The 23630-nt window shown below is 40.4% G+C and overlaps 1 protein-coding gene across 1 annotated transcript; it reads right to left on the reverse strand.

Annotated features, from left to right (window-relative positions):
* Positions 1 to 356: 356 nt before the first annotated feature.
* LOC121507194 (keratin, type II cytoskeletal 8-like) lies at positions 357 to 9977 on the reverse strand. Its single transcript, XM_041783402.1, has 9 exons — positions 9459 to 9977; positions 6731 to 6939; positions 4774 to 4834; positions 4536 to 4631; positions 4234 to 4398; positions 3689 to 3814; positions 3331 to 3551; positions 3181 to 3221; positions 357 to 1129 (listed from the first exon to the last, which is right to left on the reverse strand). The coding sequence occupies exons 1-9, from the start codon at positions 9903 to 9905 to the stop codon at positions 849 to 851; spliced, it is 1647 nt and encodes a 548-aa protein (XP_041639336.1). The 5' UTR covers positions 9906 to 9977; the 3' UTR covers positions 357 to 848.
* Positions 9978 to 23630: the final 13653 nt, after the last annotated feature.

A 23630-nucleotide genomic window follows, 5' to 3' on the forward strand; every position in this document is an offset into this window, starting at 1 on the left:
TCCTGTCTTATGTCATAGCGCCACCATGAGGAGTCATGAAGTACTGACACACTGAATTTAAATGCCAGAGAAACTGTGCTGTGTTCTGTATTTCAAATGAAAATATCCATGTTGGGCACAATCATCATAACATACAGTATGACTCAGGACAGCAATGTGTTGTCATGTCAGTATCTTGCCCCACCCCTATGGGACCCTAGGAAGAGTAGCTAAGGCCATGTGCCAAAGCTAACAGGAACCTTATAAACAATAAACAGTTATTGAAATTATAACCGTCTCAAATGTTAAGATAGATCATTCCTTGGGGGAGCACATTACAAGAATTTCATACAAAACAGGATAAACTCCAGGTAAAATTTAGTTTCAAAGAACTTTTATTGTCAAGCAAACAGGACTTTGGTGTTGCCAGCAGTATTGCACCAACCTCATAGAAGTAATGAACATTAGTGACTGATGTTCACCTTACATATCTGTTTCAGTACAGCAGATTCAGCACAGGAGCTCAGCGTGGCAGTGAAGTGTAGTGTCATGTGGCTAAAATGCTCTAAAAGATGGAACGGCAGAGGAAAACATTCACAACAGTGCCACCTGCCGGCTAACCAAGTGTGGTGCAGTTGTCACAGAAGTATTGATGAAACCTGCAAGTTTTCAGAAAGCTGGACAAAGAGTCATTAGCACCTCTTTATTAAGGATCTCTGAAGGAATGTTGTGTTTATACGTCTTACAGCATAAACTGAAAAAGACCCATCAATGAATGAGTCATTACAGAAATTGGTTGAAAAGCAGGGAATGTGTTTTTTTTTTCTTAACCTCTAAAGCCAAGATAATAAATCTGACGTGGGGAATCATCACTCCTCGGCCACAGCTTCAGCCTCCGCTTCCTCCTGCTCCTTCTTCTCCTCAGCTGCTGGCTCCTCAACAGCTGCCTGTGGCTGCTCCTGCTTCTCCTCCTCCTTTTCCTCCTCCTTCTTCTCCTCTGATTTCATCATCATGGTTTCTGTTTTGGTGACTGTGGTGCTTTTCACCATGGCTGCCTCAGCGCCGCTGCTGGCCTTGATTCCACTGTAGGAGCTGCTAGCATAGGACGGGGTGCGGGAGCTCTCCAGGCCGTAGGCGCTGTAGTTCAAGGCTGCACATTCAGAAGTAAAAAAAAAGTTTTCATTAAATCATGCAGTGTGAGTCAATTTAGAAAAAAAGGTGTAGGGAGTTAACTTGTGGACATTTGGACAGACATCTGAATAAACTAATCTGGACATTTTCTTGTATTTCAAGTAATAGATGCCTGTGTGAATCTTTTCTCAAGACTTTTGATGTGATTTTAGTCTGCACCTTTAAATTTTATAATATGGTTTGTGTTTAAGATGCAAAGAAGCTGTGCTTGAAGCTTTTAATATTCAAGCTTGGGAAATTAATCATGGTGAACACATCCGTAAAGTCTGCATTTATTGCTGTAAAGTAAATTTATTGATTTAAAGAAGTGCTTTCTCACTCAGCATGCATGCAATACAATGGATCCAATTCAGTGGAAGCCTGGGTGTAATACCTATGTCTTTACACTATCTTAAACCAGTCACTGCAATCAAACCAGGTTGGTTTGATTGAAGCCAGTGGTTCCTTCCCTGCTTATCATTTCCTGCAGTCTCTATCCTCAACTCTATCCTTAACTCTATCCTATTAAGGACTAGACCTGCCAACAAACAAAGACTGATTGATAGATTTTTTAAAATCAAATTCCATCTCCTTATCATAATACAGTACATATTGTGAAACTTGCTTATATTTTACAACCCTAACATTAACTCAGTGGTACCCACCCTTTTTGCCATGGAGCCCAACCTACTTGTATTTAAGAAAAGCTAAGCCCCCTTTAGATCCACACAAAAAGATTGACATGCAGTGCATTCAGGAAGTATTCAGACCCCTTTCACCTTTTTTTCTTTGGAACAGGGGAGAATAACCACCACTGCAGCCCTCCACTGATCTGGCTTTATGGCAGAGTGGCTAGACAGAAGCCTCTCCTCAGAGCACATAAAAAAAGCAAAAAAGCACCTGAAGACTGTTGGAAACAAGATCCTCTGGTCTGATGAGTTCAAGATTGAACTATTTGGCCAGAATTTTAAATGTTATTTATGGAGGAAACCAGGCACTGGGGGTTGTGGCAGCATCATGCTGTGGGGGTGTTTTTCAACAATTGTGACATAACAAAAAATATTACAAAAAAAAAAAGAGTAAAGAGGGTCTTAATACTTTCTAAATGCACTATAGCTGTCAAAAAGTCAACATCAGTGTTGGTTGTTCCATTAAGGAAACCCTTCTAAAATAGACTCATGCATGGTTTTCACATCAAAAATATTTTATCATGTTTTATCGTGATTTTACTTCATGTGTGAAAATCTAATTTTGGCAACCTCACACTCCACCTGAGATCTTTGCCACCTGCCTTAGGGGGTCCCAGACCCCACTGGGAACCAATGACATTTTAACTTTTTCACATTATTTTCCATGTTTCCATGTTATGCCAGTCAAGTAGGAACACTGAGGAACATTTAACACAAGTTAATTCTCTCAGGTTGCCTTACACACCAACTGAGAAATGTAAAGATATTATATTTGTATTTAAATTTATAGTTGGCTCTCTTATTGACTGATATTCAGTCGAAAAAAATAACTGGTTAAGATGTGACAGATGATACAGGTTTAATGAAGTGATATCTGAAGAAATACAAGAAAATCCCTAAGGGAAAACAGTTTTTCAACAATTTCGCAGTTTCTTGGTGTATAAGTGAAACTGCAATCTGGTCTGATTGTTTGGGACAGTTTGTAAGCGTGGGTGGTTTGTACTTTTTTATTAAGGGAACAGAATGTTGCAATACCTGGTCTTTTGTTTCTCACAATGCAGCAAATCAATGGAAAAAACACCTGAACTTTCACTGGCTGTGTTTGGCTGTATCATGTGTCAGTACAATAATAAAGCTAATATAATAATAGAGCTAATTGTGAGGTCATCTTTTGACTTCTATTATTTTATTGTCCCACGTCCTGTCTTATTGCATCGTCACACAAAGCATCCGATATTTTATAATTATTATTTGATACCTTTTCTTTTTAATAACACAACACATAATTAGACTAAAAAATCAACAGTGAAACACTTTACATGTTTGCACAACATGAACTCACATGTCTGCTTGGAAACAGTGGTCTTGATTCCTGTTGCCAGCCTGTTAAGAAAATAGAAAGAAGAAGTGAGTACGCAGAGTTGTAAAGTTAAACAGAAAGAAGACATTGCCTACCACATCTACAGGTTGTTATTTCACAGTGGAGTCTTACCTGTCCTCCTCTCCTTCCAGCAGTTTCCTGTAGGTGGCGATCTCGATATCCAGAGCCAGCTTCACATTCATCAGCTCCTGGTATTGGCGGACCTGCAGGGCCATGTCCTGTTTGGCTCTCTGCAGAGCTTCCTCCAAGTCTCTGATGCGGAGTTTAGCGTCCTTCACTGCCATCTCACCACGCTCTTCAGCCTCTGCGATCTGAGCCTCAAGACTGTTTCTCTAAAAGCAGAGGAAGAAGGGTGAGAGGACGCACAGGGTCAGGTCCTTCTTACAATAAGTCAAACAAATCAAAGAAATGCACGCCACTTACAGTGTAATATGCCTGCATAAACACTACAGAAGTAAGTCCTTCCAACCTGTGACTTAACCATGTCGATCTCAGACTGAAGCCTCATTATCCTGCGGTTCATGTCAGCGATCTCAGCCTTGGTTGACTTCAGGTCATCACCGTATCTTCCTGCTGATTGCTGCATCTCTGCATACTGGAACAGGCAAAGATGAGTCAAATCAGCATGCCAAACACATGTAAACAAGGTTTTGTCTTTCTCTTAGATATGGTGTCATACAGCTTGTTTTTGGGCAGGTTTACATTTGCAAACATACTGAAAAACGTAGTGATTTTAGCTCGTAACTCAAAGACCAGTTACAGAGTCCCTGCAGCAACATTTATGCACATAAGGCATAAAATATGGCAAAGTATACTAAGCTGAGGTAAGTTGTGATAAGTCGACAAGAAAAGACACCTCCTAACCCCCTGATAAATTAAGTGAAAAAAAATCGAGGAGGAGAATGACTCACTCATGTTTTTCCTTGTTTTAAATGTACAATAACATTACGTCATCTGGAGAGATTGAACAAGCGGAAGTCTTGGATTTCAACTAACAACACAGAGGACCCTCACCTTTGTCTGGTACCATGACTCGGCCTCAGCTCTGCTCCTGTTGGCGATGTCTTCATACTGGGCACGCACTTCAGCAACAATGGCGTCCATGTCCAGGTTGCGGCTGTTGTCCATCTCCACCACAACAGATGTGTCCTTGATCTGGCCCTGCAGCTCCTGGATTTCCTGTAGAGACAAATACACAAACATTAAAGTAACAGTAATTGACCTCAGATTTATCAAATGAAGATTCTTTTAGATCTAAGAGATGCCATATCCATAGCAATCTTTTTTTGTTGTTTTGGTCAAAATAAGATTCTTACTGCATCAAAGATCTGCCGCAGGAACTCAATTTCATCAGACAGTCCGTCCAGTTTGGCTTCCAGCTCCACCTTGACCATGTAGGCCGCATCAGTGTCCTGCACAGGAAAAGATAGCTCTGAGGATATTCATCATTGCATTCAGGCCAACCCTGACATACAAATGGCCATTTTGTGAGCTAAATATGCTCAAAGACTAATTATTGTTTCAAGATCAGGAAGGTGTTAAAATTAAACAGACCTTCTTTGCAAGGACAAAGCTGTTCTCACACTCGTTGCGCTTGTTGATCTCTTCCTCATACCTGGAAACAATTACAAATAGATGATAGAAAGTCATTGGAATCACAGAAATAAATGCTTTCATTTTTTGTTTCATCTGATCCTTGTGCACAACCTAAATATTCATTTTTTGCACCTGAATAACAAAAACTGAAGAACAGTTTTTCGCTGCTTGGCAACAGCTGAAAAAGCCTAAAAAACACAACATTTTCTTAACATTATTTTTTTTTCACTGATAGGTTTGAATGCTAGCAAACAGCATATTTACACAAGTAGCAAACATGGAGCAAGAACAGCCCTTTTCTCTTCTTAAGTCCTAGTTAGATTTGCACTATTGAAAGTTAAAAAACCTGACCTACACAACCTAATTAACCTATTAATAAAGCTGAGTAAATAGGCTGCTTGCAGGGAAAAAGCTTGTCCTCCATGAAAGCATTAAGGCAGCTAAGGCTAGCATTAGCCTTAGGCTAAAGCTAACAAAGCTTTGTTGGCTATGTAAAGAACATAACTAATGTAGTTATGTTTCCAAAGTAGCTACAGCTTAAGCTAACAAAGTTAGTTGACTGCAATAGCTTGTGATATGTTTGCTTAAACATAACATAGCTACATAGCTAACTGTAGTTGCATTAGTTCTGCAGCTAAGTTAGCTTTAGCAACATTTGCAAAACAGCTCAAACGTGAGCTTGAGCTACGTTTACTAAAGCTCAAGTTGCTGGAGCATAAGCCAACTTAGCTACACTGGCTTATGTAGTAATATTGCTACGTAGCTAGCATGGTGAATGTGCAGGTCACTACTTGTCCACAAGAGTGTTTTGGAGTTGTTGGATTGTGTATTTGATGAGTTTGATGAGGGAAAGCCAAAAATACCGTCTGCTTACATTGAGTTGGCACAGCAGCTCCGAACTCGGCAGCTCCGATCTAAAAATAGCTTGCCACCAACATCTAAAGGTAACAAACCTTTTACTAAGACTATAGGAATTATGGCAAAGGGGCGAATTTGCCAAAATGTTGAAGTATTCCTTTAACGAGACATCAGCTTCCTGGCGTGAGGGACAAGTGGGAACAATCAAGTCAATAAATTTTCTATCAAAACCAATAATGTTTATTTCTTTTGAGCCAAATTATGTGGAGTGCTCATGTGACTTTAACCAACCTAATGAAACCAACAGAACCATGACATCCACCTGTCAATTCATAGTTAGCTTTAAAGTTATGTAAGCTAAGAAGGTATCATTCAGCTACTTTGCAACAACATGGTGTGTCTTTCAGTGTGTGTCCCCTTAAACCTTGTTTAGTCTCAAAATACAGTAGTTAAATGTTCGCTGGCTTCAGTTTATACACTCTGAGGAATGTAGTATATGAGACAGATTCAGATTCAGTTGTGTGAGGTATTCTATAGTGGGATGTTTTAGCAGCTATATGAAGCGAACTACAGGCCAAAGCTCTCTTTCCTTTGATAAGGCCTCATTTTCTCCATGGCACGCCCACTTTTCAAAGTTCACATCAAATTCCTCCAGTGTTGTTCTTGCTGGTTCTGTTTGAATTAGAAATACTTCACAGTATGGAGGTTACTGACTGTGGGGATGCTGCCTCTGCCTAAACATGAAAAATATGTGAAGTGAAGCTTTAGATAAAAGTGGAGTACTCTGCATCTAAATGGACAGAACTCTGTCAGTGGGGAGAAAAGACTGGATGTTGAAAGGCTGGTTTCAAAATTCATAATAAATGTTTGTTGAAGAAAGTCTGTCTGCTGCAACTGTAAACAGCACTAATGAGAGAAGTGAGTGAAGCAGAGTCTGTAGAGCTACAGGATCTGTGTGGGCTGTGCCCTTTATGCGCAAGTAGCAATTTGATCCATTGTTGACACACAAATATGATTTAAGGTGTTTAAATAAAGGCTGAGTCTTCCATCAACTCACTTGTTTTTAAAGTCCTCAACCAGGCCCGTCATGTGACTCAGGTCAGACTCTAGTTTGACTTTTTCATGGCCCAGGTTGTCCAGCTGCTTGCGCAGGTTGGCAATGTAAGCTTCAAACATGGAATCGATGTTGGAGCGGGACGACGTCTGTTCCTGCAGGAGTTTCCACTTGGTCTCAAGCATTTTGTTCTGCTGTTCCAGGAAACGAACCTGCAGATAAGACAAGTTTAGTGTCAGTAATCAGGGACGACGTTATGGATGAACACCAGGAGTGAGTCTAAGGGGTTGGCCAGGGGCGAAATGGGCCCCCTGTTGAAATCTGATCACCCACCTCATTTAGCACTCTTTAATCCAAAACTATGATTGTCTGCCTTCTCAGTCAAAGCTGGAGGTTAATTTGGAACCAGTTTATTTGGATGCACTTTAAAACTGTCCAAGTTGAAAATAATCAAAGTATGTCAAAATTGATTGCTTCAAAGTTTCTAAGTAGTGGATTTGTTTGGGTTTTTTTAGTATGAATCAAATGAAAGTATATAATTTCCCACTACTCATTTTTTTAACCTTGAATTTTCAACTCTAATTTATCACTAACATTTTTATTTTTTTTCATAAGTTCAATACATCATCCTCACAACATTGAAGTTGGTCCCCACGGGGACCAACTTGCCCATTTTGGCAATTATTTATCTATGTATTTATTTTTGCTTAAAGTTGTCTCATTTATTCTCTCTATTTCTAATTGTGTAAACATGTCTTTCTTAAACATGTTGCTGTGTTCAAAGGTAGTGCTAAAAGAGGTTATGATATTGATTTATGGCTGAAGGTTCACTTGTTTAATAAGTCTGATAAATTATTTGATTATGTAAAAGGAATAAAAGGCTGTGATGGACAACTCAGTTGGTAACTGCCACCCCTGTGGTGCTGTCTGTGCCTGATTAGCAGACTAGCCAAAAAAAAAAAAAAAATAGAAAAAAAAAAAAAAGCTAAAGAAAACACTAACACATGAGTTATTTACTGTACCGTGAGTATCTGCGTCAAACCAACCCAAGAACTTGTTCTGAACTGTACCAGTCTAAAGGGTAGTTGACACTTTACCATAAAGGTAGATTTGTAATTTATTAGCAGGGCAGAATTCATGAAAAACCATTCCAGAGTCTACTAATCAAATTTGGCTCCAAATGACATCACAACTGTAATATTTTATCATGGTGTTTTTATTTTGGCTTCACTTTTGTACATTAGGGGATGTGGAGCTGTGTTGTCCAGATCTATATGTAGTCCGTGGTTGAAACAGGTTTCTCATACTAAACCAATGGAGCACATTTTCTTTGTCCTGCATAAGTATCTCAGTTGAACCCTATGTCCGGACACGCCCCTGTGCATATCAGCAGGCTAATGAATGTTCACTGTGTAGTGTGAACAGAGAGAGAATGCATGTAAAGAGAAGGTAGGAGTGACTCAAAAACATGAATGGATTAACTTTGTTTGCTGATGGACAAAGAATCACAAAAGATCGGTCGCTACAAACATGACTAATTGACCTTCTCCCACCTCCAACACACTCACATCAATTACTCTTCGCTCAATTCAAACCAGTGCCACAATTTAACACAAAGAAGCACTGTTCCCTAATCATGACACAGAGTGCTTCTTTTACAACTTCTCTACTGAGCGTCCTGGCCCTGGGTGGGGTCCTGCTAACACTCTGCAAACATGATGGGAGACACGGCAGTTCATGTTTGTATGTGCCATATCACCATGGTGTGTAGAGAGCTTTGTTTTACAATCTGAAGAATTAGTCTCAGCGTGATTGATTAACAGTTCAACTTCCAGGGTGCCTCCTTGAACAAAAAAAAAGTAAGGATTGGTGACAAGTCAAGAATCCAATCAATCTCAGGTGAGGAGTGGAAGCTGCTGTCTGATAAGAAAGCTCTTTGCAATATTTCAGTAATCCCTCTTTTATAGTGGGTGCATTTCAATGACTTATACTACCGTCGGGTAAGTTGCTTTGTTGATTATTTTACAGCCTTGTAAAGTGGCTAATGTTCACATTAATGGTAGTCTCAGTTAGATAGGGATCTACTCCACTCGGTATATAACAAGCTTGTCCTGTGCAAACTTTTTCCCAGCCACTCCCACTCTTTTCTTCCTCTAGTGTTTGTGCAGAGTGTATGGATTCAACATTAAAATAATATAGGACTCTGCAGAGCCAGAGCACAAAAAGACACATTTTGTTTGCTTTCATAACAATTTCTGCATGATCTTTCGCTTCAAACAAATTGTTTTCTTTCTCTTCATCCCAGCCCTGTGAGTAGTCTGAATCCAGACGGATCCTCTTATCTGAGCTCTGTGATCTCACCTGAGTGAAAACAGGTGGAAGTTAAATCATAACTCAAAACAACTGAGCAATCTCCAGAGATTCCCTGTGCATTGCTTTAAGCGAAGTGCACATTGTTTGATTCACTGTTTTCATTTTCTTCATGTGGACAAGGACCTCCTGTACCTTCAGCTGTTTTTGGCTTGTAGTAAAGTAATTTCCTCAGAGGTTCCTGAGTCTTCTTTTTACTTTGTTTGGAATTTGAAGGTCTTATCCTAACACTTATAAAATTGGAAACAAAACTCTAAAAGAAGCAATCAGAACATGCTTTTTGATGCAAGCTTTCATTTTATCTTAAAACAATAAAAAAAATAATTAGCTTCTGTCTTTGCTGAGTCCTAAACCAACTGACCTTGTCAATGAAGGTTGCAAAGCGGTTGTTCAGGGTCTTGATCTGCTCCTTCTCCTGGGTGCGGACGGCCTGGATGGTGGGGTCAATTTCCAGGTTGAGGGGTGCCAGCAGGCTCTTGTTCACAGTGACTGCAGTGATGGGGGCATGCATTTCATTGCCTATTCCCATACCTCCACCAAAGCCCATATAACCAAACTCCACTCCTCCACCTCTTTGTCCAGACCCTCCAGCAGCATAACCACCAGCCACTTTTAATCCCCCGGCCCCCATAGCCACACCGCTGCTGCCCACTCCTCCATAGGAGCTGCGGAGAGCATAGCTCTGCCTGCCACTGCCCATGCTGTGGCCCCCATAGCCAGAGAAGGAGTGGCTGCTGAAGCCTTGGGAGGGCCCCCTGGAGGAGGACACGGTAGAGTAGGTGGTGGTCTTCACGGCTCTAACAGACATGGTCACAGAGGAGTTGTTGGAGTGAGAGACTCTGCTGAGGAGAGGAGAGTCAGGCAGATAGACCCTCCCTGGTCCACGGTGCTATTTATCAGAGCAGGGGAGGGACCCTGCTGAGGTGGGATTGGCTGTTGTTCTCAGCAGGGGGAGTGAGGGATGAGGAGGGGGGCAGAAAATCGCTCATGTTACACATTTACTACACACTTGGACAGAGCACACAAATTACATAATAGCTGGTGTGCCAGTTTCTATAAAACTACTGCAGAAACACTGAAAGTCTCTGAGCTCTGTCCACCTTTCAGACTTTTATAAAATGCCACTTTCCATATTAGAAAACCCACATTGTTCGTACCCAAGTAACAGACACTTCCAGCCTGTTCTGCATCCATTTAGTTACACAATTTTTCAAAAAGAATCTCCATCTTTAAACTGTTCTCCACACTCACACGCCCCTCCACACTCGTGCAACACCAGAATATGAAGTCAAACCTTGGGTATAATGAACAGGCACAAGGTTTTATGACCTTTTCCTGCTTTACAACTCTTCTCATGGAGGTGGCATATTGCAAAGTTAATTATGGTCACCCAGTGTGAGGTCCTTTATGCATTTGTGAGCAGTGACTGTATGTCTCATAATCATGGGAGAACCAAATTTACCCCCTGACTATGTTCCACTATCCATAGTAATGCTGTCACAATCCATACATCGTAAAGGAAAGGTTGTAGTATGAAAGTGGATGTAATCAATCAGTATTCTGTGTTTATATCAACTTCATTAAAGTAGTTTTCAATCTCACAAAAATGATTCACTTGAGAGTAAGTATGAGTCAAAAGGATGTACTGTATGTTAAAAAATGTTAAAATGAACTTGATCCACAGTTGCTGCTGTATGCTTTATGCCGGCTGATCTGGCTCAGCAGTTATTGCACACCCTTTCTACCCTGGTAACTTCACTAGTAGCAGTCGACAGCTGAAATTCACAGCTGCGCTAGTCAGTGATGTCATTGTGTTACTCTAGGATTGTGGGTAATGCAGTGCTGTTGCCAGGGGTCACATTTCTTAAACAGGTAAGGGACCATATGCCAGTTCGGCACTTTGCAATGTAAACCCTGACAGCCATCGTCCAAGCCTGTTCCAGGTCCCTGCCACATCCCTCAAAGTATCATCCCAGCTAACCCCTTCATAACACACGGGGCCGTTCCTGATGTCTGATCCAGCCCACCAAGTCCTGGGCAGCAGGTATACAGTGAGCTGGATCAGGCCTGGAAAGTGCACCAGAAGCCCATAGAGGCTATCCCCGTTCCATCCCCACTCTCCTGAGAATGTCAGCATAAGACAGATGATCCTGCCAACGATTACCAAAAAAGAGCTGAAGAGGAGTCGTCACAGAGAGTCCAGCTGGTGCCCCTGGCTATCAGTCAGCGTCCAGGCCTCAGAAGAGTATAGTAAGACCTGAAGACTGGAAGATCCTGAGATACTGTGATTGCCAAACCATCTTGCTTAGCAAACCCACTGGCCCTTGTGGAAGGCCAAGTCTGCTCAGCCTCGCAGATAGTGGAACAATGGATTATGCTGCCAACGTAGATGAACTGCTCTACAACTTTCATGCTCTCACCATTCACCATTCATTGCCTGGATCTTTGTTTGGGCCCAGGTGCATTCCCAACATTCCAGCCTCCTCACTCAGCAGGTTAAGAGGCCCTTCAAGGACATCTACAGATCACAGCATCATCAGCAAAGTCCAGATCAGTGAACCAGACTTTACAAAATTATACTCCACAGTTCACTGCCCCTTCTACATGCCCCTTCATTCAGTCCATACAGTTACTGAATGGTGTAGGGCCTCAGAGGCTGTCAGCACCAAGACAAGTTTAGGAATATGTTATTTATTGTAATGGCGTTTTTATCCACACGGGGCCGAAAATGCTACTTTTTGAAACCTGGTCCTGGAGTGAACAAATCTGTACATGCCAACCATTTCGCCTCTGTATGTACAACTAAGCTAACCTGAGCTCTGCCGCGCCCGAAAGTAATGCCCCTCGACGCTGATTGGTCCTGTCACTTACTTTTTTTTTTTTTTTTTTTTTTAAGATTTATTTTGGGGCATTTTTGTGCCCCCACTAGATAGGGGAGGACAGTGGACAGAGTCGTAAACAGGGTCAAGAGCTGGGGAGAGACATGCGGCAAAGGGCCCCAGGCAGGCCCGCGCACGTTGAGGGCAGGCCCGCGCACATTGAGGGTGCCCCCAACCACCAGGCCACCCACTCCCCGGTCCTGTCACTTTCTAACCGGGCCCAAACATTTCAGATGGGAGCTTAACAAGATGAATTCGCCAGTGAGAAACAAGAAAATGGGCGTATGCATCTGCTATACAAGATTACAACCAAGCACATCTTTTTTCTGAAACTATTACATCATAGCCCCCTTAACCTGCATGCGCAAACCCAACCATCAGCAAGAATAATGGCAGATTACATGACTGTGTTCATGTCTTCTGCTCCCCTACTATCACTGTGAGCAACAGATGATAGATAGATAGACAGACAGACAGACAGACAGACAGCTAGCTAGCTAGATTGATTGATTGATTGATCAATATACAAACATAACCAATGACTTTTATATCTATTTTCTGTAACTGTTGCCTACTTTGTACCAGAATAAACTCCCTGCTCCCTCTACCATTATTTTACCACACCCCTCTTCCATTGTTTTCAAGGTTTATATGGTAAGGAGAAAAAAAGAACTCACCAGCCAATGAAAGAACCAGATCCCAAGGTACTCCTCTGTGGAGACTAAATGTGACTTGGCAGAGGGGGGCATGTTTTTTTGAAAGTACATCTTAACAACCAGAGAGGGACTTTCAGGCTTTGGACCAGTGAAAAAAAACTGCACATTTAGCTTGGCTCGTCTGAAGCGGTGACGTGACTTTTCACAATGGAGCTGCTGTGCTAAACTTGGAGAGAGCCATATATGTACACATGAACCAGTCCTTGTTGTTTCATTATGTCAGCCTCTTTGACGGATCCACCTAGTGATAAACAGAGCTCTATTTATTCCACGCTAGCTGGCTTAAACATGACCACACTTTCTTTTCTCTTTCCTTCTGATAACATTTTCCTTCATTCTTTTGGCCTGAGACAACGAGAAGGTAATTTAAGGAACTAGCCCCCTGACCTTAAGTCTCTTGAGAGGGCAGTGATGTTTTGGGTTTGTATGAAGCTGCTATCTGACTCATCGAGACAGGAATGTGCTGAGAGAGACACATACATGCTACAAGGCAGAAAGGAGGGTGGGGAGAGGATGAGCAAGTGTGTGATATGAAGAGACAATTAGCGAAGATAAGAAACAAACTTATTTCACAACCACTGACAGATGGACTCAGATAGTCTGGAGGAAAAGGAAGCAATGGCATGATGGTATATGATTATCTAAAGCTGGCCAAGTTCCAGAGCGAAAGTGATGATATGATCTCTGCATGTAAACAGAGAAACAAGCACATGTGAAAGGCTAGAGATGAGAGAAACACTGAAAAAGCAGAGAGCCTCAGAAGTACAGTGTGTGACTTTCAGAGAAGATGACCACTAGATGTCACACTTAAGCACCAGTCTCTCTGACTAAAGGAACAGTGTGAAATATTTAGCCTAATAGCATTTAGCAGAACAAAGTTTGCAAAAATAGAACATAGTATTTATAAGTAGGCCTAATCAAATTCATGTTTAATCTCCTGAATATATAAAATTGTTTATTTTTTTATTCAACTTTGATTACAAAGAAAGTCTGGCAGTTGCATTCATGTAATAACCACAATGCAAACATTACAGACTAAACAACATTTCATTTATCCAACAGAGAAAAAGGTCAGAGGTCTAATCTGGGGGTAAATTATATATAGGCCCGTTTTAGAAGTGCGATGGCTTCTCTAGCTTTAACTAAAGCTATCTAAGCTACAGCACAGCACTGCCATTTGCTATCATTGCCATGGCTTTGTTTTCATTTTAGAAGTTGAGTATAGACCTGTTTTAGAAGTAGGTACACAAATGGGGTCTTGCTTTAGCTTCAGCAGCTGTAGCTTAAGCTAGCATAGCAACACTATGTTATTATATAAGCCAATGTAGCTGAGTTGGATTTAGCAAGACTTAGCTAAAACTAATGTAGCTATGAAAGCTACATAGACAACAGAGCTACCATTAGCTTTTTAGCTTATTTTATTTAGATATCCATGAGCTTCATGAGCTTTACCTTTATTTACATTAGCTACTTAATTCTGTTATCTACATAGCAGCTAATAGAGCTACATAAGGTGTCCTTGCTATGTAGTGTTTTCATGGAGGACAGGCTTTTTTACTGTAAGTATGACTGTTTATTTGGCTTTATTAGATTAGATTAGATTAGATTAGATTAGATTAGATTCAACTTTATTGTCATCATTGCGCATGTCACAGACACAAAGTAACGAAATACAATTTGCATTCAACCAGACGTGCATAAGCAGTAATGATACAGTATATACAGTGCTAAAGGCATGAATGATATATAATAATATAGATATAATATGTGTCTACATAAATATCTATTATGTATGTCAGGTATGTACAGGTTATAAACAGGTTATAACTATGACTATGATTTTACAGTACAGTGGTGCAAATAGTGATAATTATTAAATAGTATGTACAGTATAAAACAGTAGTTATATACAGTAGTGCAATGATTGCATAAGAGGAAAAGGTAAAGAATGTAAAGTGTGTAGAGGTAGAATATGTTTTAGTACAAATATAGTTGATAATCTGCTGTATTAATTTCTAAAATGTTAGACATTATAAAAACATTTAAACTCCTGCGAGGAACTGTAACCACATCTCTTGCAAACACAGTAGTACCTCTTAACTCCTTGCAGTGCATTCATTAACCCCTTAAAGCCTGAAAACAAAAATTATAGCCAGAAAATTCTAATTTTTTGGAACTGTAATGTTTATTTCACTTTCTACTGAAATCCAAAAAATCCAAATTTCCATAAAATTTAACATATATTTTTGTTGTATCTCATTTGATACATTAGGTGTTTTTGGTAACTGATAATCCACTTGAGGGCATTTCTATCATTTTTCAGATTGTATTCAGAAGGGGTTTTTTTTGTAATTTGTGATCATATTGATTAGATAGAGGTATCATTTAAGTATGCATCAAATATGATACAACAGGCTTTAAGGGGTTAAAGTCTGTTTTACAGCTAGCTAAAATCTCCCCACAGGAGCTAATGTGTTAAAAGAAGTGATCATGTTGGCTCCAGCTGTGGTCTTAAAGTTGGACTTTGTAGTGTTTAAGGGGACCCTGCCAAGCCCTCAAAACTATCAGTAATCACAGTTATAAAGTCACTTCCTGCTGCGCCCTGTGCCTCCTGTGCAAACAGACAGCATCCAGCAGAGACATGAAGGAAATCTGAATCGAGACACGGTGCATGGAGCGGAACAATTGGAGCATACATGTGCTCACTGAAGCGAGTGTGGGAGGAGGTACAGTACAGTACATGCTGTAATGTGTGTGTTTACATTCTCATCTCTCACCATGAGTTTTTTTTCTTGACACTCATGCCACCTTGTGGCTAAAGGATGGAAGTGAATGCAACATATTAACAGGAGGAGTGGTCTGATGTGATCACATGATAACATCACTGTTTCTCACTGACCATAAGATGATCTTTTTCTTGAAACCTGATCCAATCTGCAAGGGGGTGGTAATTTTTCTGAGCACATGAGCAGAATGGCTCACAGAAAGGGAATGTCTCTCTGTACACTCATCTGGTCCAGAAGGAAATTTATCAGCAAGCCGTAGATGGAAAATTTGCAGCAGGCGTTCACAATCGCCTGTAGAGAAAATCCACCATGAGGCTGAACTTTGTGAATCAAAGGGAAATAACTTTACATCTGTAGGAAAGTTTGGTTCTTAATTTTCTGTATGCATTGAAAAGCCACTGTGTTTGAATATATCATTTTTGAATTATTTCATAAATTCCTGATTTCTATCTATTAGACTGGCACAATTATATAGACACACCATGTAACTTTATTCCCTTAGGATTTTTCTCAACCTAGGAGAGTCCGTTTTGGATTCTAATGAAATGTCTTAAGTATTATTCGGCACAGCTGAAAGCCATGCAGCTGTCACTGTTGGGAAGCCCACTACAGAATCTGCTAGAATGCCTGTTGGCTGCTTCAAAAAGATATCCAGAGTAAGTGGATTATGCTTTCTTTAGATATTTGGTTCAGCTTAGTGAAACAACTACACATTCAGAAAGAAATCCAAATCTTGAAATAGTTAATTCTTGAACAAGATTTTCAGTCAGCCGCTAATGATGAAGGGTTCAATCAAAGGGCAAGACAGGCAGTCACAGCACAGTGTTTGTTAGTTGGTAATCAGAAATTCACAGACTTTAAAGCCATTAGGTATCACACAGATGTTCCCTGGTTTTAAACAATACTTTCCAAAAAGGTCATGGGTTATTACACAGGTATATAGTTAAACACAGAGGTGGTTTAAAGGAACAATGAGAGAAAAGGTCTGGGTTTTATTATTAACCCTGAGAAATGGACAGATATAAGCAGTTTACCAATATAGCCTCACAACTATAGAGAGATTTTTAATGGGGAAAAACTGTGTCCAATTTTTTATAACACCAAAACAAACATCCACAGATCCCTGTGAACAATCTATACATATCTTCTGGGGCTGCCCTGTTCTTAAACCTGCTTAGTCAAAGAAGATTGTTGCCATTATGCTGGAGCACTTGCTTAACCTTCTGCTCAGGGAACATGTATTTTCTAAAAGTGGCAGATACCTCCTAAAAATCTTTATGATGGTAAGTGAAAAGGCCAGTAAGAGGTGATGGCCATGTAAGGAACCACCCACTGTTTATCAGTGGGCAAACATAGTTAAAATGTCTGACATAACAAAACACTTTAATCTAAGACTGCAGAAGGATAAATCTGAGAATCTCTAAGACACCCCCTCTGTCAGGAAGGAAATTCATGCTAAAACCTGACTGAAAAAAACGATTACAAACTGTTTAATAAAGCAGACTAACCAGTCTACTTACAGGAAAACAGCTCATCCTCCATGAAAACACTGTGATGCAGCTAAAATAGCTAATGCTAAAGCTATTGAAGCAACACTCTTTTTTCCTTTCTTTTTAATCTACATTTTTTGGGGGCTTTTTATGAGATTGGGGGAGAGACCTTATACCGACCTAACAACTGGGCCATCTGCACCACCTCAAAGCTACATGGGCTACCTAAGCAACGTAACTAAAGAGAGTACACCTTTTAGAGCATTGCAAATCTCTTAAACCCATTTTTATTCACGTAAAGTATGGCTATACCTCGAGCTAAAGAAGTTAGCTTATGCTACATTTGCTAAAGCTCACTTAGCTTGGTTACCTATGTGGTGAACTAGTTAGCATTAGCTATGTTTGCTAAAGCTCACATTGATAAAACTAAACCAATGTAGCCACAGTGGTATGCATAGTAACATTAACTACGTAGCTAACCTAGCTGTATTAGCTTTAGCAAAAGTAACTGTTTGCATAACTAGTTTATAATTCAAAATCAGATTACACCTTGGACCTTGTTTTGTGATTTATTTAGGAAATTCTGCTTATTCTGTAATGTTTGCGATATAGTTATTACATCAATGCAACTATGAGACTTTGTTTATGCATAAAGTTGAGTAAAAAAAAAAAATCTAAAACGGGAAACACGTTGTACTGGCAAATTGCATCACTTCCATCCTGACAGTCTCACAGTACTGGTCTGCAGGAGGAGGTGTCTGAGAGCTGCAGTCTGCTGTCAGACCTCTCTTAAAATGGGGCACAGAGGTAACAACCTTGATTTGATAAACCGTGACCAATGGAAACAATGTTGACATTGTGGTAGTCTCTGCTGATCCACTTGTAGGCCCCCTAAGCTGTTATTGCTATTGTTTCATAGTAGTATTTGTGTCTTGTGTAGCTGTATGGAGCACAACTGTCATTTACTCTTTCCTTTTAACTGTTCATTTATATTTGCTTAATTTCTAATTAACTATTTACTCTAAAAGTGCTGGTTTTACCCAGTTTACATTAATTTCTATTTGTAAATAATGAAAAGAAAGACAAAGCTGAATTTCTGTAAAATGTGGGACATATAACCAAGGTTCCTACAGGAAAAATGTCTACATTTCTAATATTTTATTATTTTTTGTTTATGTCTGCAGCTTGTGTCAGTGCTGATAAGCAAATGTTAGAGAGAGACAGGAAAAACTAAGGTAAGCACACCTGTTAAACAGCATGTTAGCTTTGCCATTCTAAGCCTGCTTGCAGCTTTAAACAGTTTTGCTGAGTTTATAATGATGCCATGTCTTTTGTTTGGGGCTCCCCTTCCTTTCTTAATGGGCTTTTTAGGTTACGAAAGTGTCTTAATTTGGGTGGGGCATGACTGACAGTATTCCTCTTTTTTTTAAGAATACTATAGTTACTCTGAGAAAACTGTTCCCACTTCCTGAAATTGAGCTCATCTTTTGTGTCTGCATGACTCTTCTCTTACAGTTCTTACTCACTGCTTCTTTTATGTCTGCCTGTGAAATGTCTTTGTGCTGGAAATGGACCTGACATCTCGCAGAGAAAATGTCTCTGAGATGACACATTTCGCTCACCTCTGATGTGTGAATACTACACTTTGGAAACACCTGGATTGTGGCCATTAAATGACCATTTAGATCACATTTTAATGTTACAGCAGTCAGCCTCTCTGGGTGAGTCAGTAAGGGAGTGATCGAAAGAGGAAGGGAGGATGTAAGGAAGAAATGATATTACAATGTATCACAACTGCATTTCTGCATTCCCTCTTGTGTCTACCAGACTTCACACAGATATGCATATGCAAAAATTCAAATACAAGCTGTGACCAAAGTACATAAAAAATTCTCGCTCTGCAATGCAGTCTAGTGAAAAGACCCCAAAGAGAAAGGAGGAGGGAAGTGCAGTTCATTCAAGGCCACATTTGGCTGCCAGCCACAAGACTCTCACAGTTGTCCAAGATTTGTGAAGCACATAAACTCCTATAGTTGTTTCCAGATTCCTGCTGAGTTACTATGACTCACAGAATCCAGCTTCCCACTTTTCCCCTTCTTTTTGTCCAGTTATAATTTAAAAGGTGTGGGATTCAGATTCAGATAATGGCAAGTAGGAAAGTAAAATTTGGAGGGATATCATCCATCAATCTTCTCATTGTTTAAACAGTTTTAAAAATCTGTTTTATTTTTTATTTGAAAGCAAGGTTTCATACTAGATCAAAGTTTAACTTATTAGTCAGAGCACTTCTCTGTTCTTTTTTCAGTTTCTCTCAGGTTTCAGATCCAGGCAAAAGAGGAAGCACGTTACCAACACAAATTCTGGCAAACAAGACGCTGTCATGAGGAGTGAGTCATGCAGATTTAACTCCTTCCTCTTTATATGTGACCATCCTCATCCTGGGCCTATCAGTGTTTCCTTAACCTTCTCTTTGCTTGTTGCCCTCCCCAGTTCTTTATATTGAGTATATTATGAAAGATAAACTGGCAGCGAGGTGTTGGTGTAAAGTGTGAGATCAGAGTAATTTGATCACCTTGAAGGTGAGGTAAGATCAGAAAAGAATAGACCGAGTCCATGAAGCTCAGGAGGGCGTCTGAGCCTTTGCCAGTGTTCCTTGGCGGGTAGTTCATGTGGCTTTGTTATCCGTTCACTGTTACCCGGAGTGAAAATCCTCTTTGAATACAATCTCAGCTTCTATTAAACCCACTGTACATAAACCTGCCTGGGGTCATGTCTGATCAGAGCGTACTGCAGCTGGTTTTTTGGGAAAAGGAGAAAGTTCTTTGCATTTTACTGAGTTTTGTCGTCTCCCTAGTGTTAGGCTCTGTGCTGTTAAGTCTGGCTGATGCAGAAGAAAACACATGACTATGCGGTGAGTAATATTATTCCTGAGATCAATAATAAAAGAGCTATTAAAGGTCTGGTACCACACCTGATCAGGCTTTATAGCTGATTGTTTAACAGATCAGGTTTATGTAGATAATCATCTGTATGTCTGATAAATGAGGGCAGCTTTTCTTTCCTTTTGATTGTATTTTGAACAAAGTGTTATTGGCTTACTTTTGTTCTCCTCTGCTAATCTTTCTCAGGTCTTCTGGGTGTATTTGAAGCTTCGATGTTCTTAGGTTTTATTTTACAGTATGGCAGGTTTCATTGTTGATACTTTCTACTCTTTTGTTTGTGTTGAACTGTTTTTGTTTTATCTGTTGATTGGCTCAGTTTTTTCACACTTTTATTTTTAATTTCTCAGCAAGTGCAAAGTGTCTAATTTGAGTTATTCTGGAGACAATCTAATGTTATTTATTGACTGTTTTGATTCTAATGCAGCCACTTTATTAGGTACACCTTGCTAGCATCGGATTGGACCCCCTCTTGCCTTGCGGCTGTGTTGGCTCTCCTGTTCCACCACATCCCAAAGGTGCTCTATTGGACTGAGATCTGGTGACTGTGGAGGCCACTGGAGTACAGTGAACTCATTGTTTTGTTCAAGAAACCAGGTGGTGATGATTTGAGCTTTGTGACATGGTGCATTATCCTGCTGGAATTGGCCATCAAATGATTGGTACACTGTGGTCATAAATGGATAGACAAGGTCCAGCAATACTCAGGTTGGCTGTTGGCATTTGAACGATGCTCATTTGGTACTAAGGAGCCCAAAGTGTACCTCGAAAATATCCCCCACACGATGACACCACCACCAGCAGCCTGAATCTTTGATACAAGGCAGGACGCTTTCATGTTGTTTACATCAAATTCTAAGCCTGCGCCTTGAACCTCAGCAAGTCGTCTTGACCACATCTACATGCCTAAATGCATTAAGTTGCTGCCATGTGATTGGCTGATTAGCTATTTGTGTTAACAAGCAATTGAACAGGTGTACCTAATAAAGTGGCCGGTGAGTGTATATTTGGGTCTATTTTGGCCCCTCCTGTGTACAAAGTGGGATGACTTCTCTTTGCTGATTTTTTTCATTGCCTACAGGAATATTGTTTCTACTTTTGTGTGAGACACAAAAAGACTCAATCCCACCATAGCCCTTGCCTGTCCCACTTAGCAATACTTCTATGTTTTGCATGTTCACATCTGGTGATGGGATATCCTAACCTGACATGCCAGATGGATTTGTTTCACACATCCATGTGGGAAAGCTTCAATAGGAAACATTTGAGAAAAGGCAGAGGCTTTGAAAAATCCTCAGAGTATGATTGGGTGAACATTCTGTCTGTCACATCTCTACGGGCCAATCAGAGCAAGGATTTTCCAGATGCACACTCCAAACCAAGTGTTATGGCAAATCTCCCAGAGTGCCTTGCACATCATTGTCAAGAGTTGAAATTACACAATCTAATTTCATGAATGTAAACTTAAAAAGTAAGGCAATTTGTGTTTGTTACATTATTTCTTTGTTGTAACAATGCTTCTTGGCAATAAATTGTATACCATTGGAAAGCCTCTTTATTACCCTTTTAAATGGTGCCACATTTGTAAGGAACAAGCATTTGTGGGATGAGCAGCAGAGCTGAGTATGTGGGTTGCGCCCATGAAAAATGTGCCAAATCTTCTCTGCCAATGCCAAACAGCTTATTCTGCCATTGACTCTTGTTTGGTGTTTGGTGGATTGGATGATTGAAGTTTGAAGAAACAAGACATATTGACAATTTAATAATTTATTCATTTAACAAACAGGAGCCTCAGTAGCGTGTGGAAGAACAATACACAGCCACAACAGCCTGGCTCCTCCTCCTCATGCTGGTCACACACTGCTGTGGGATGGTATCCCATTCTTCAACCAGCATTTGTTGCAAGTCAGCCAACGTGGTTGTGTTGGTCACTCTGGCACGAACAGCACACCCAAGCTGATCCCACAAGTGTTCAATGGGGTTAAGGTCAGGACTGCTGACAGGCCATTCCATCCTCTCCACTCCCAAATTCTGGAGGTAGTCTCTGATAAACCCCGGTCTGTGGGGGCGAGTGTTGCCATCTTGGTAGAAAGAGTTCAGTCCCAGACTGTAGAAATATGGGATTGTCACTGGTTGCAGAATATCATCCCAATATCTCTCTGCATTGAGATTGCTTCCAAAGATGACAAACCTCATTAGGGAGATGCTGCCCCACACCATCACACTGCCTCCGCCAAAGGGTGTTACTTTATCCCTGGAGCAACTAGTATAGCATCTTCACACTTCACAATCCAACAGCCTTAGGCAGAATCTGGACTCATGGCTGAACATAACGGGTGCCAATCAGGCACCCAATTTTCAGCACCTAGGGGCACCAGAAGCTGAAAACAAGAGCCCAACAAATATTTTCCATAGGCACAACCCACATATTCAGCTCTGCTGCTCATCCTGCATGTACCTTACAAATGTGGCACCCTTTTAAAGGGAAATAAACCAAGAAGCTTTGTTACAACAATCAAATAATCTACCAAACATAAATGTCCTTACTATTTGTGCTTCGTTTTATTAAACTGTCCTTTTGAAAGTGTTAAATATTTTATATGACTAGAGCTGCAGAAACTCTTGGAAATCTGTGGCAAGGTAGGTTACATAGCTAAATAGAAAGCTAATAAAGCTAGCGTTAGCGTCATTAGTCATTAGCGTCATTAGCGTCGTTAGATTATGCTGCATTTGGTAAAGATAGACATAATTTAGAAGTACTTATGTCACAGTGTCTCACTTTAGCTTTGTTAGCTTTAGCTAAGGCCATTGGCTAATGTGGCTTTGTTTAGGAATAAAGTTAAATTGGAAAAAAAAAAAGTCTGCAGTTGGACCCCTCTCAACTGCACGTAATAAAATTGCTGCATTAGATTTTCTGTTCACCATGTCCTCCTCTGCTCTGTGGTCTGTTCTGTGAATATGTTGAGCAGCAGGAACCACTGATATGAAGTTAAATTGTCTTTGCAGCATCTTAAAACAGTATCCGTTGCTTTCTCTGTGTCATTCTTGTCGAATTGTCTCCTAATTTTCAGGAGTAGATGTGTAGAAACTGCAATACAGTCATGAGCAGTGACGTCAGTCTGTATATCGGTAAACCAATCTCTATTCATTTCCGCCGTAACAGAGTCAGTGCCATAGCTGCTGTATCTCACTTTCTATTTGTCTAGATAGCAAAGTAGGAGAATTCTGTTTATTTTGGGCCTGGCTGACCACAAACACAGAAACTATGCAGCAAATGGCAGACATTAAACCTTTTATGGGCAAACCAGAGGAATTTGGTTGCATGGCTACAAAATCAAGCTCATTTTGAAGAGAAAAATCAACTCTTTAAGTCTTCTTTCAATGCCAGCTAAATAAATTTACCTCTGACACAGATCTAAGGTTGCTGTTCTTTTTTTTTGTAAACTGTGGTTTATGTGTTTTCCAGGTTTCAGCCAAATACTCATTTCCTGATGTTGATCAACTTAAAATGTTTTCATGTGTTTTCACAACAGAAAAACGGCCTCCTGGTTTCCCTGGAGACAGAAAACACCCTGTAGGTCACAAAAAAGAGAACACGCGGGTGAATACGAGCAGCAGGGAGGAGGAGGGGAGGCTGCTGGGGCGATGTTGAAGTGGGCAGGGTCTGAGAGAGCAGCTGTAATTGAGGGAGAGAAGCAGGAGTATAAGTTCCCCCACTTCTCA

Source organism: Cheilinus undulatus, linkage group 3 (genome assembly GCF_018320785.1).
Source record: "Cheilinus undulatus linkage group 3, ASM1832078v1, whole genome shotgun sequence".
NCBI classification, from domain to species: Eukaryota; Metazoa; Chordata; class Actinopteri; order Labriformes; family Labridae; genus Cheilinus; species Cheilinus undulatus.

Excerpts from the sequence above, each read along its gene's own strand:
- LOC121507194 (XM_041783402.1), bottom strand. The coding sequence starts at position 9,905 with ATGTCTGTTAGAGCCGTGAAGACCACCACCTACTCTACCGTGTCCTCC. Across the intron at positions 4,835-6,730 it reads GTTGAGGACTTTAAAAACAA|GTATGAGGAAGAGATCAACA; the intron begins GTGAGTTGATGG and ends AATTGTTTCCAG. Across the intron at positions 3,552-3,688 it reads TCGACATGGTTAAGTCACAG|AGAAACAGTCTTGAGGCTCA; the intron begins GTTGGAAGGACT and ends CTCTGCTTTTAG.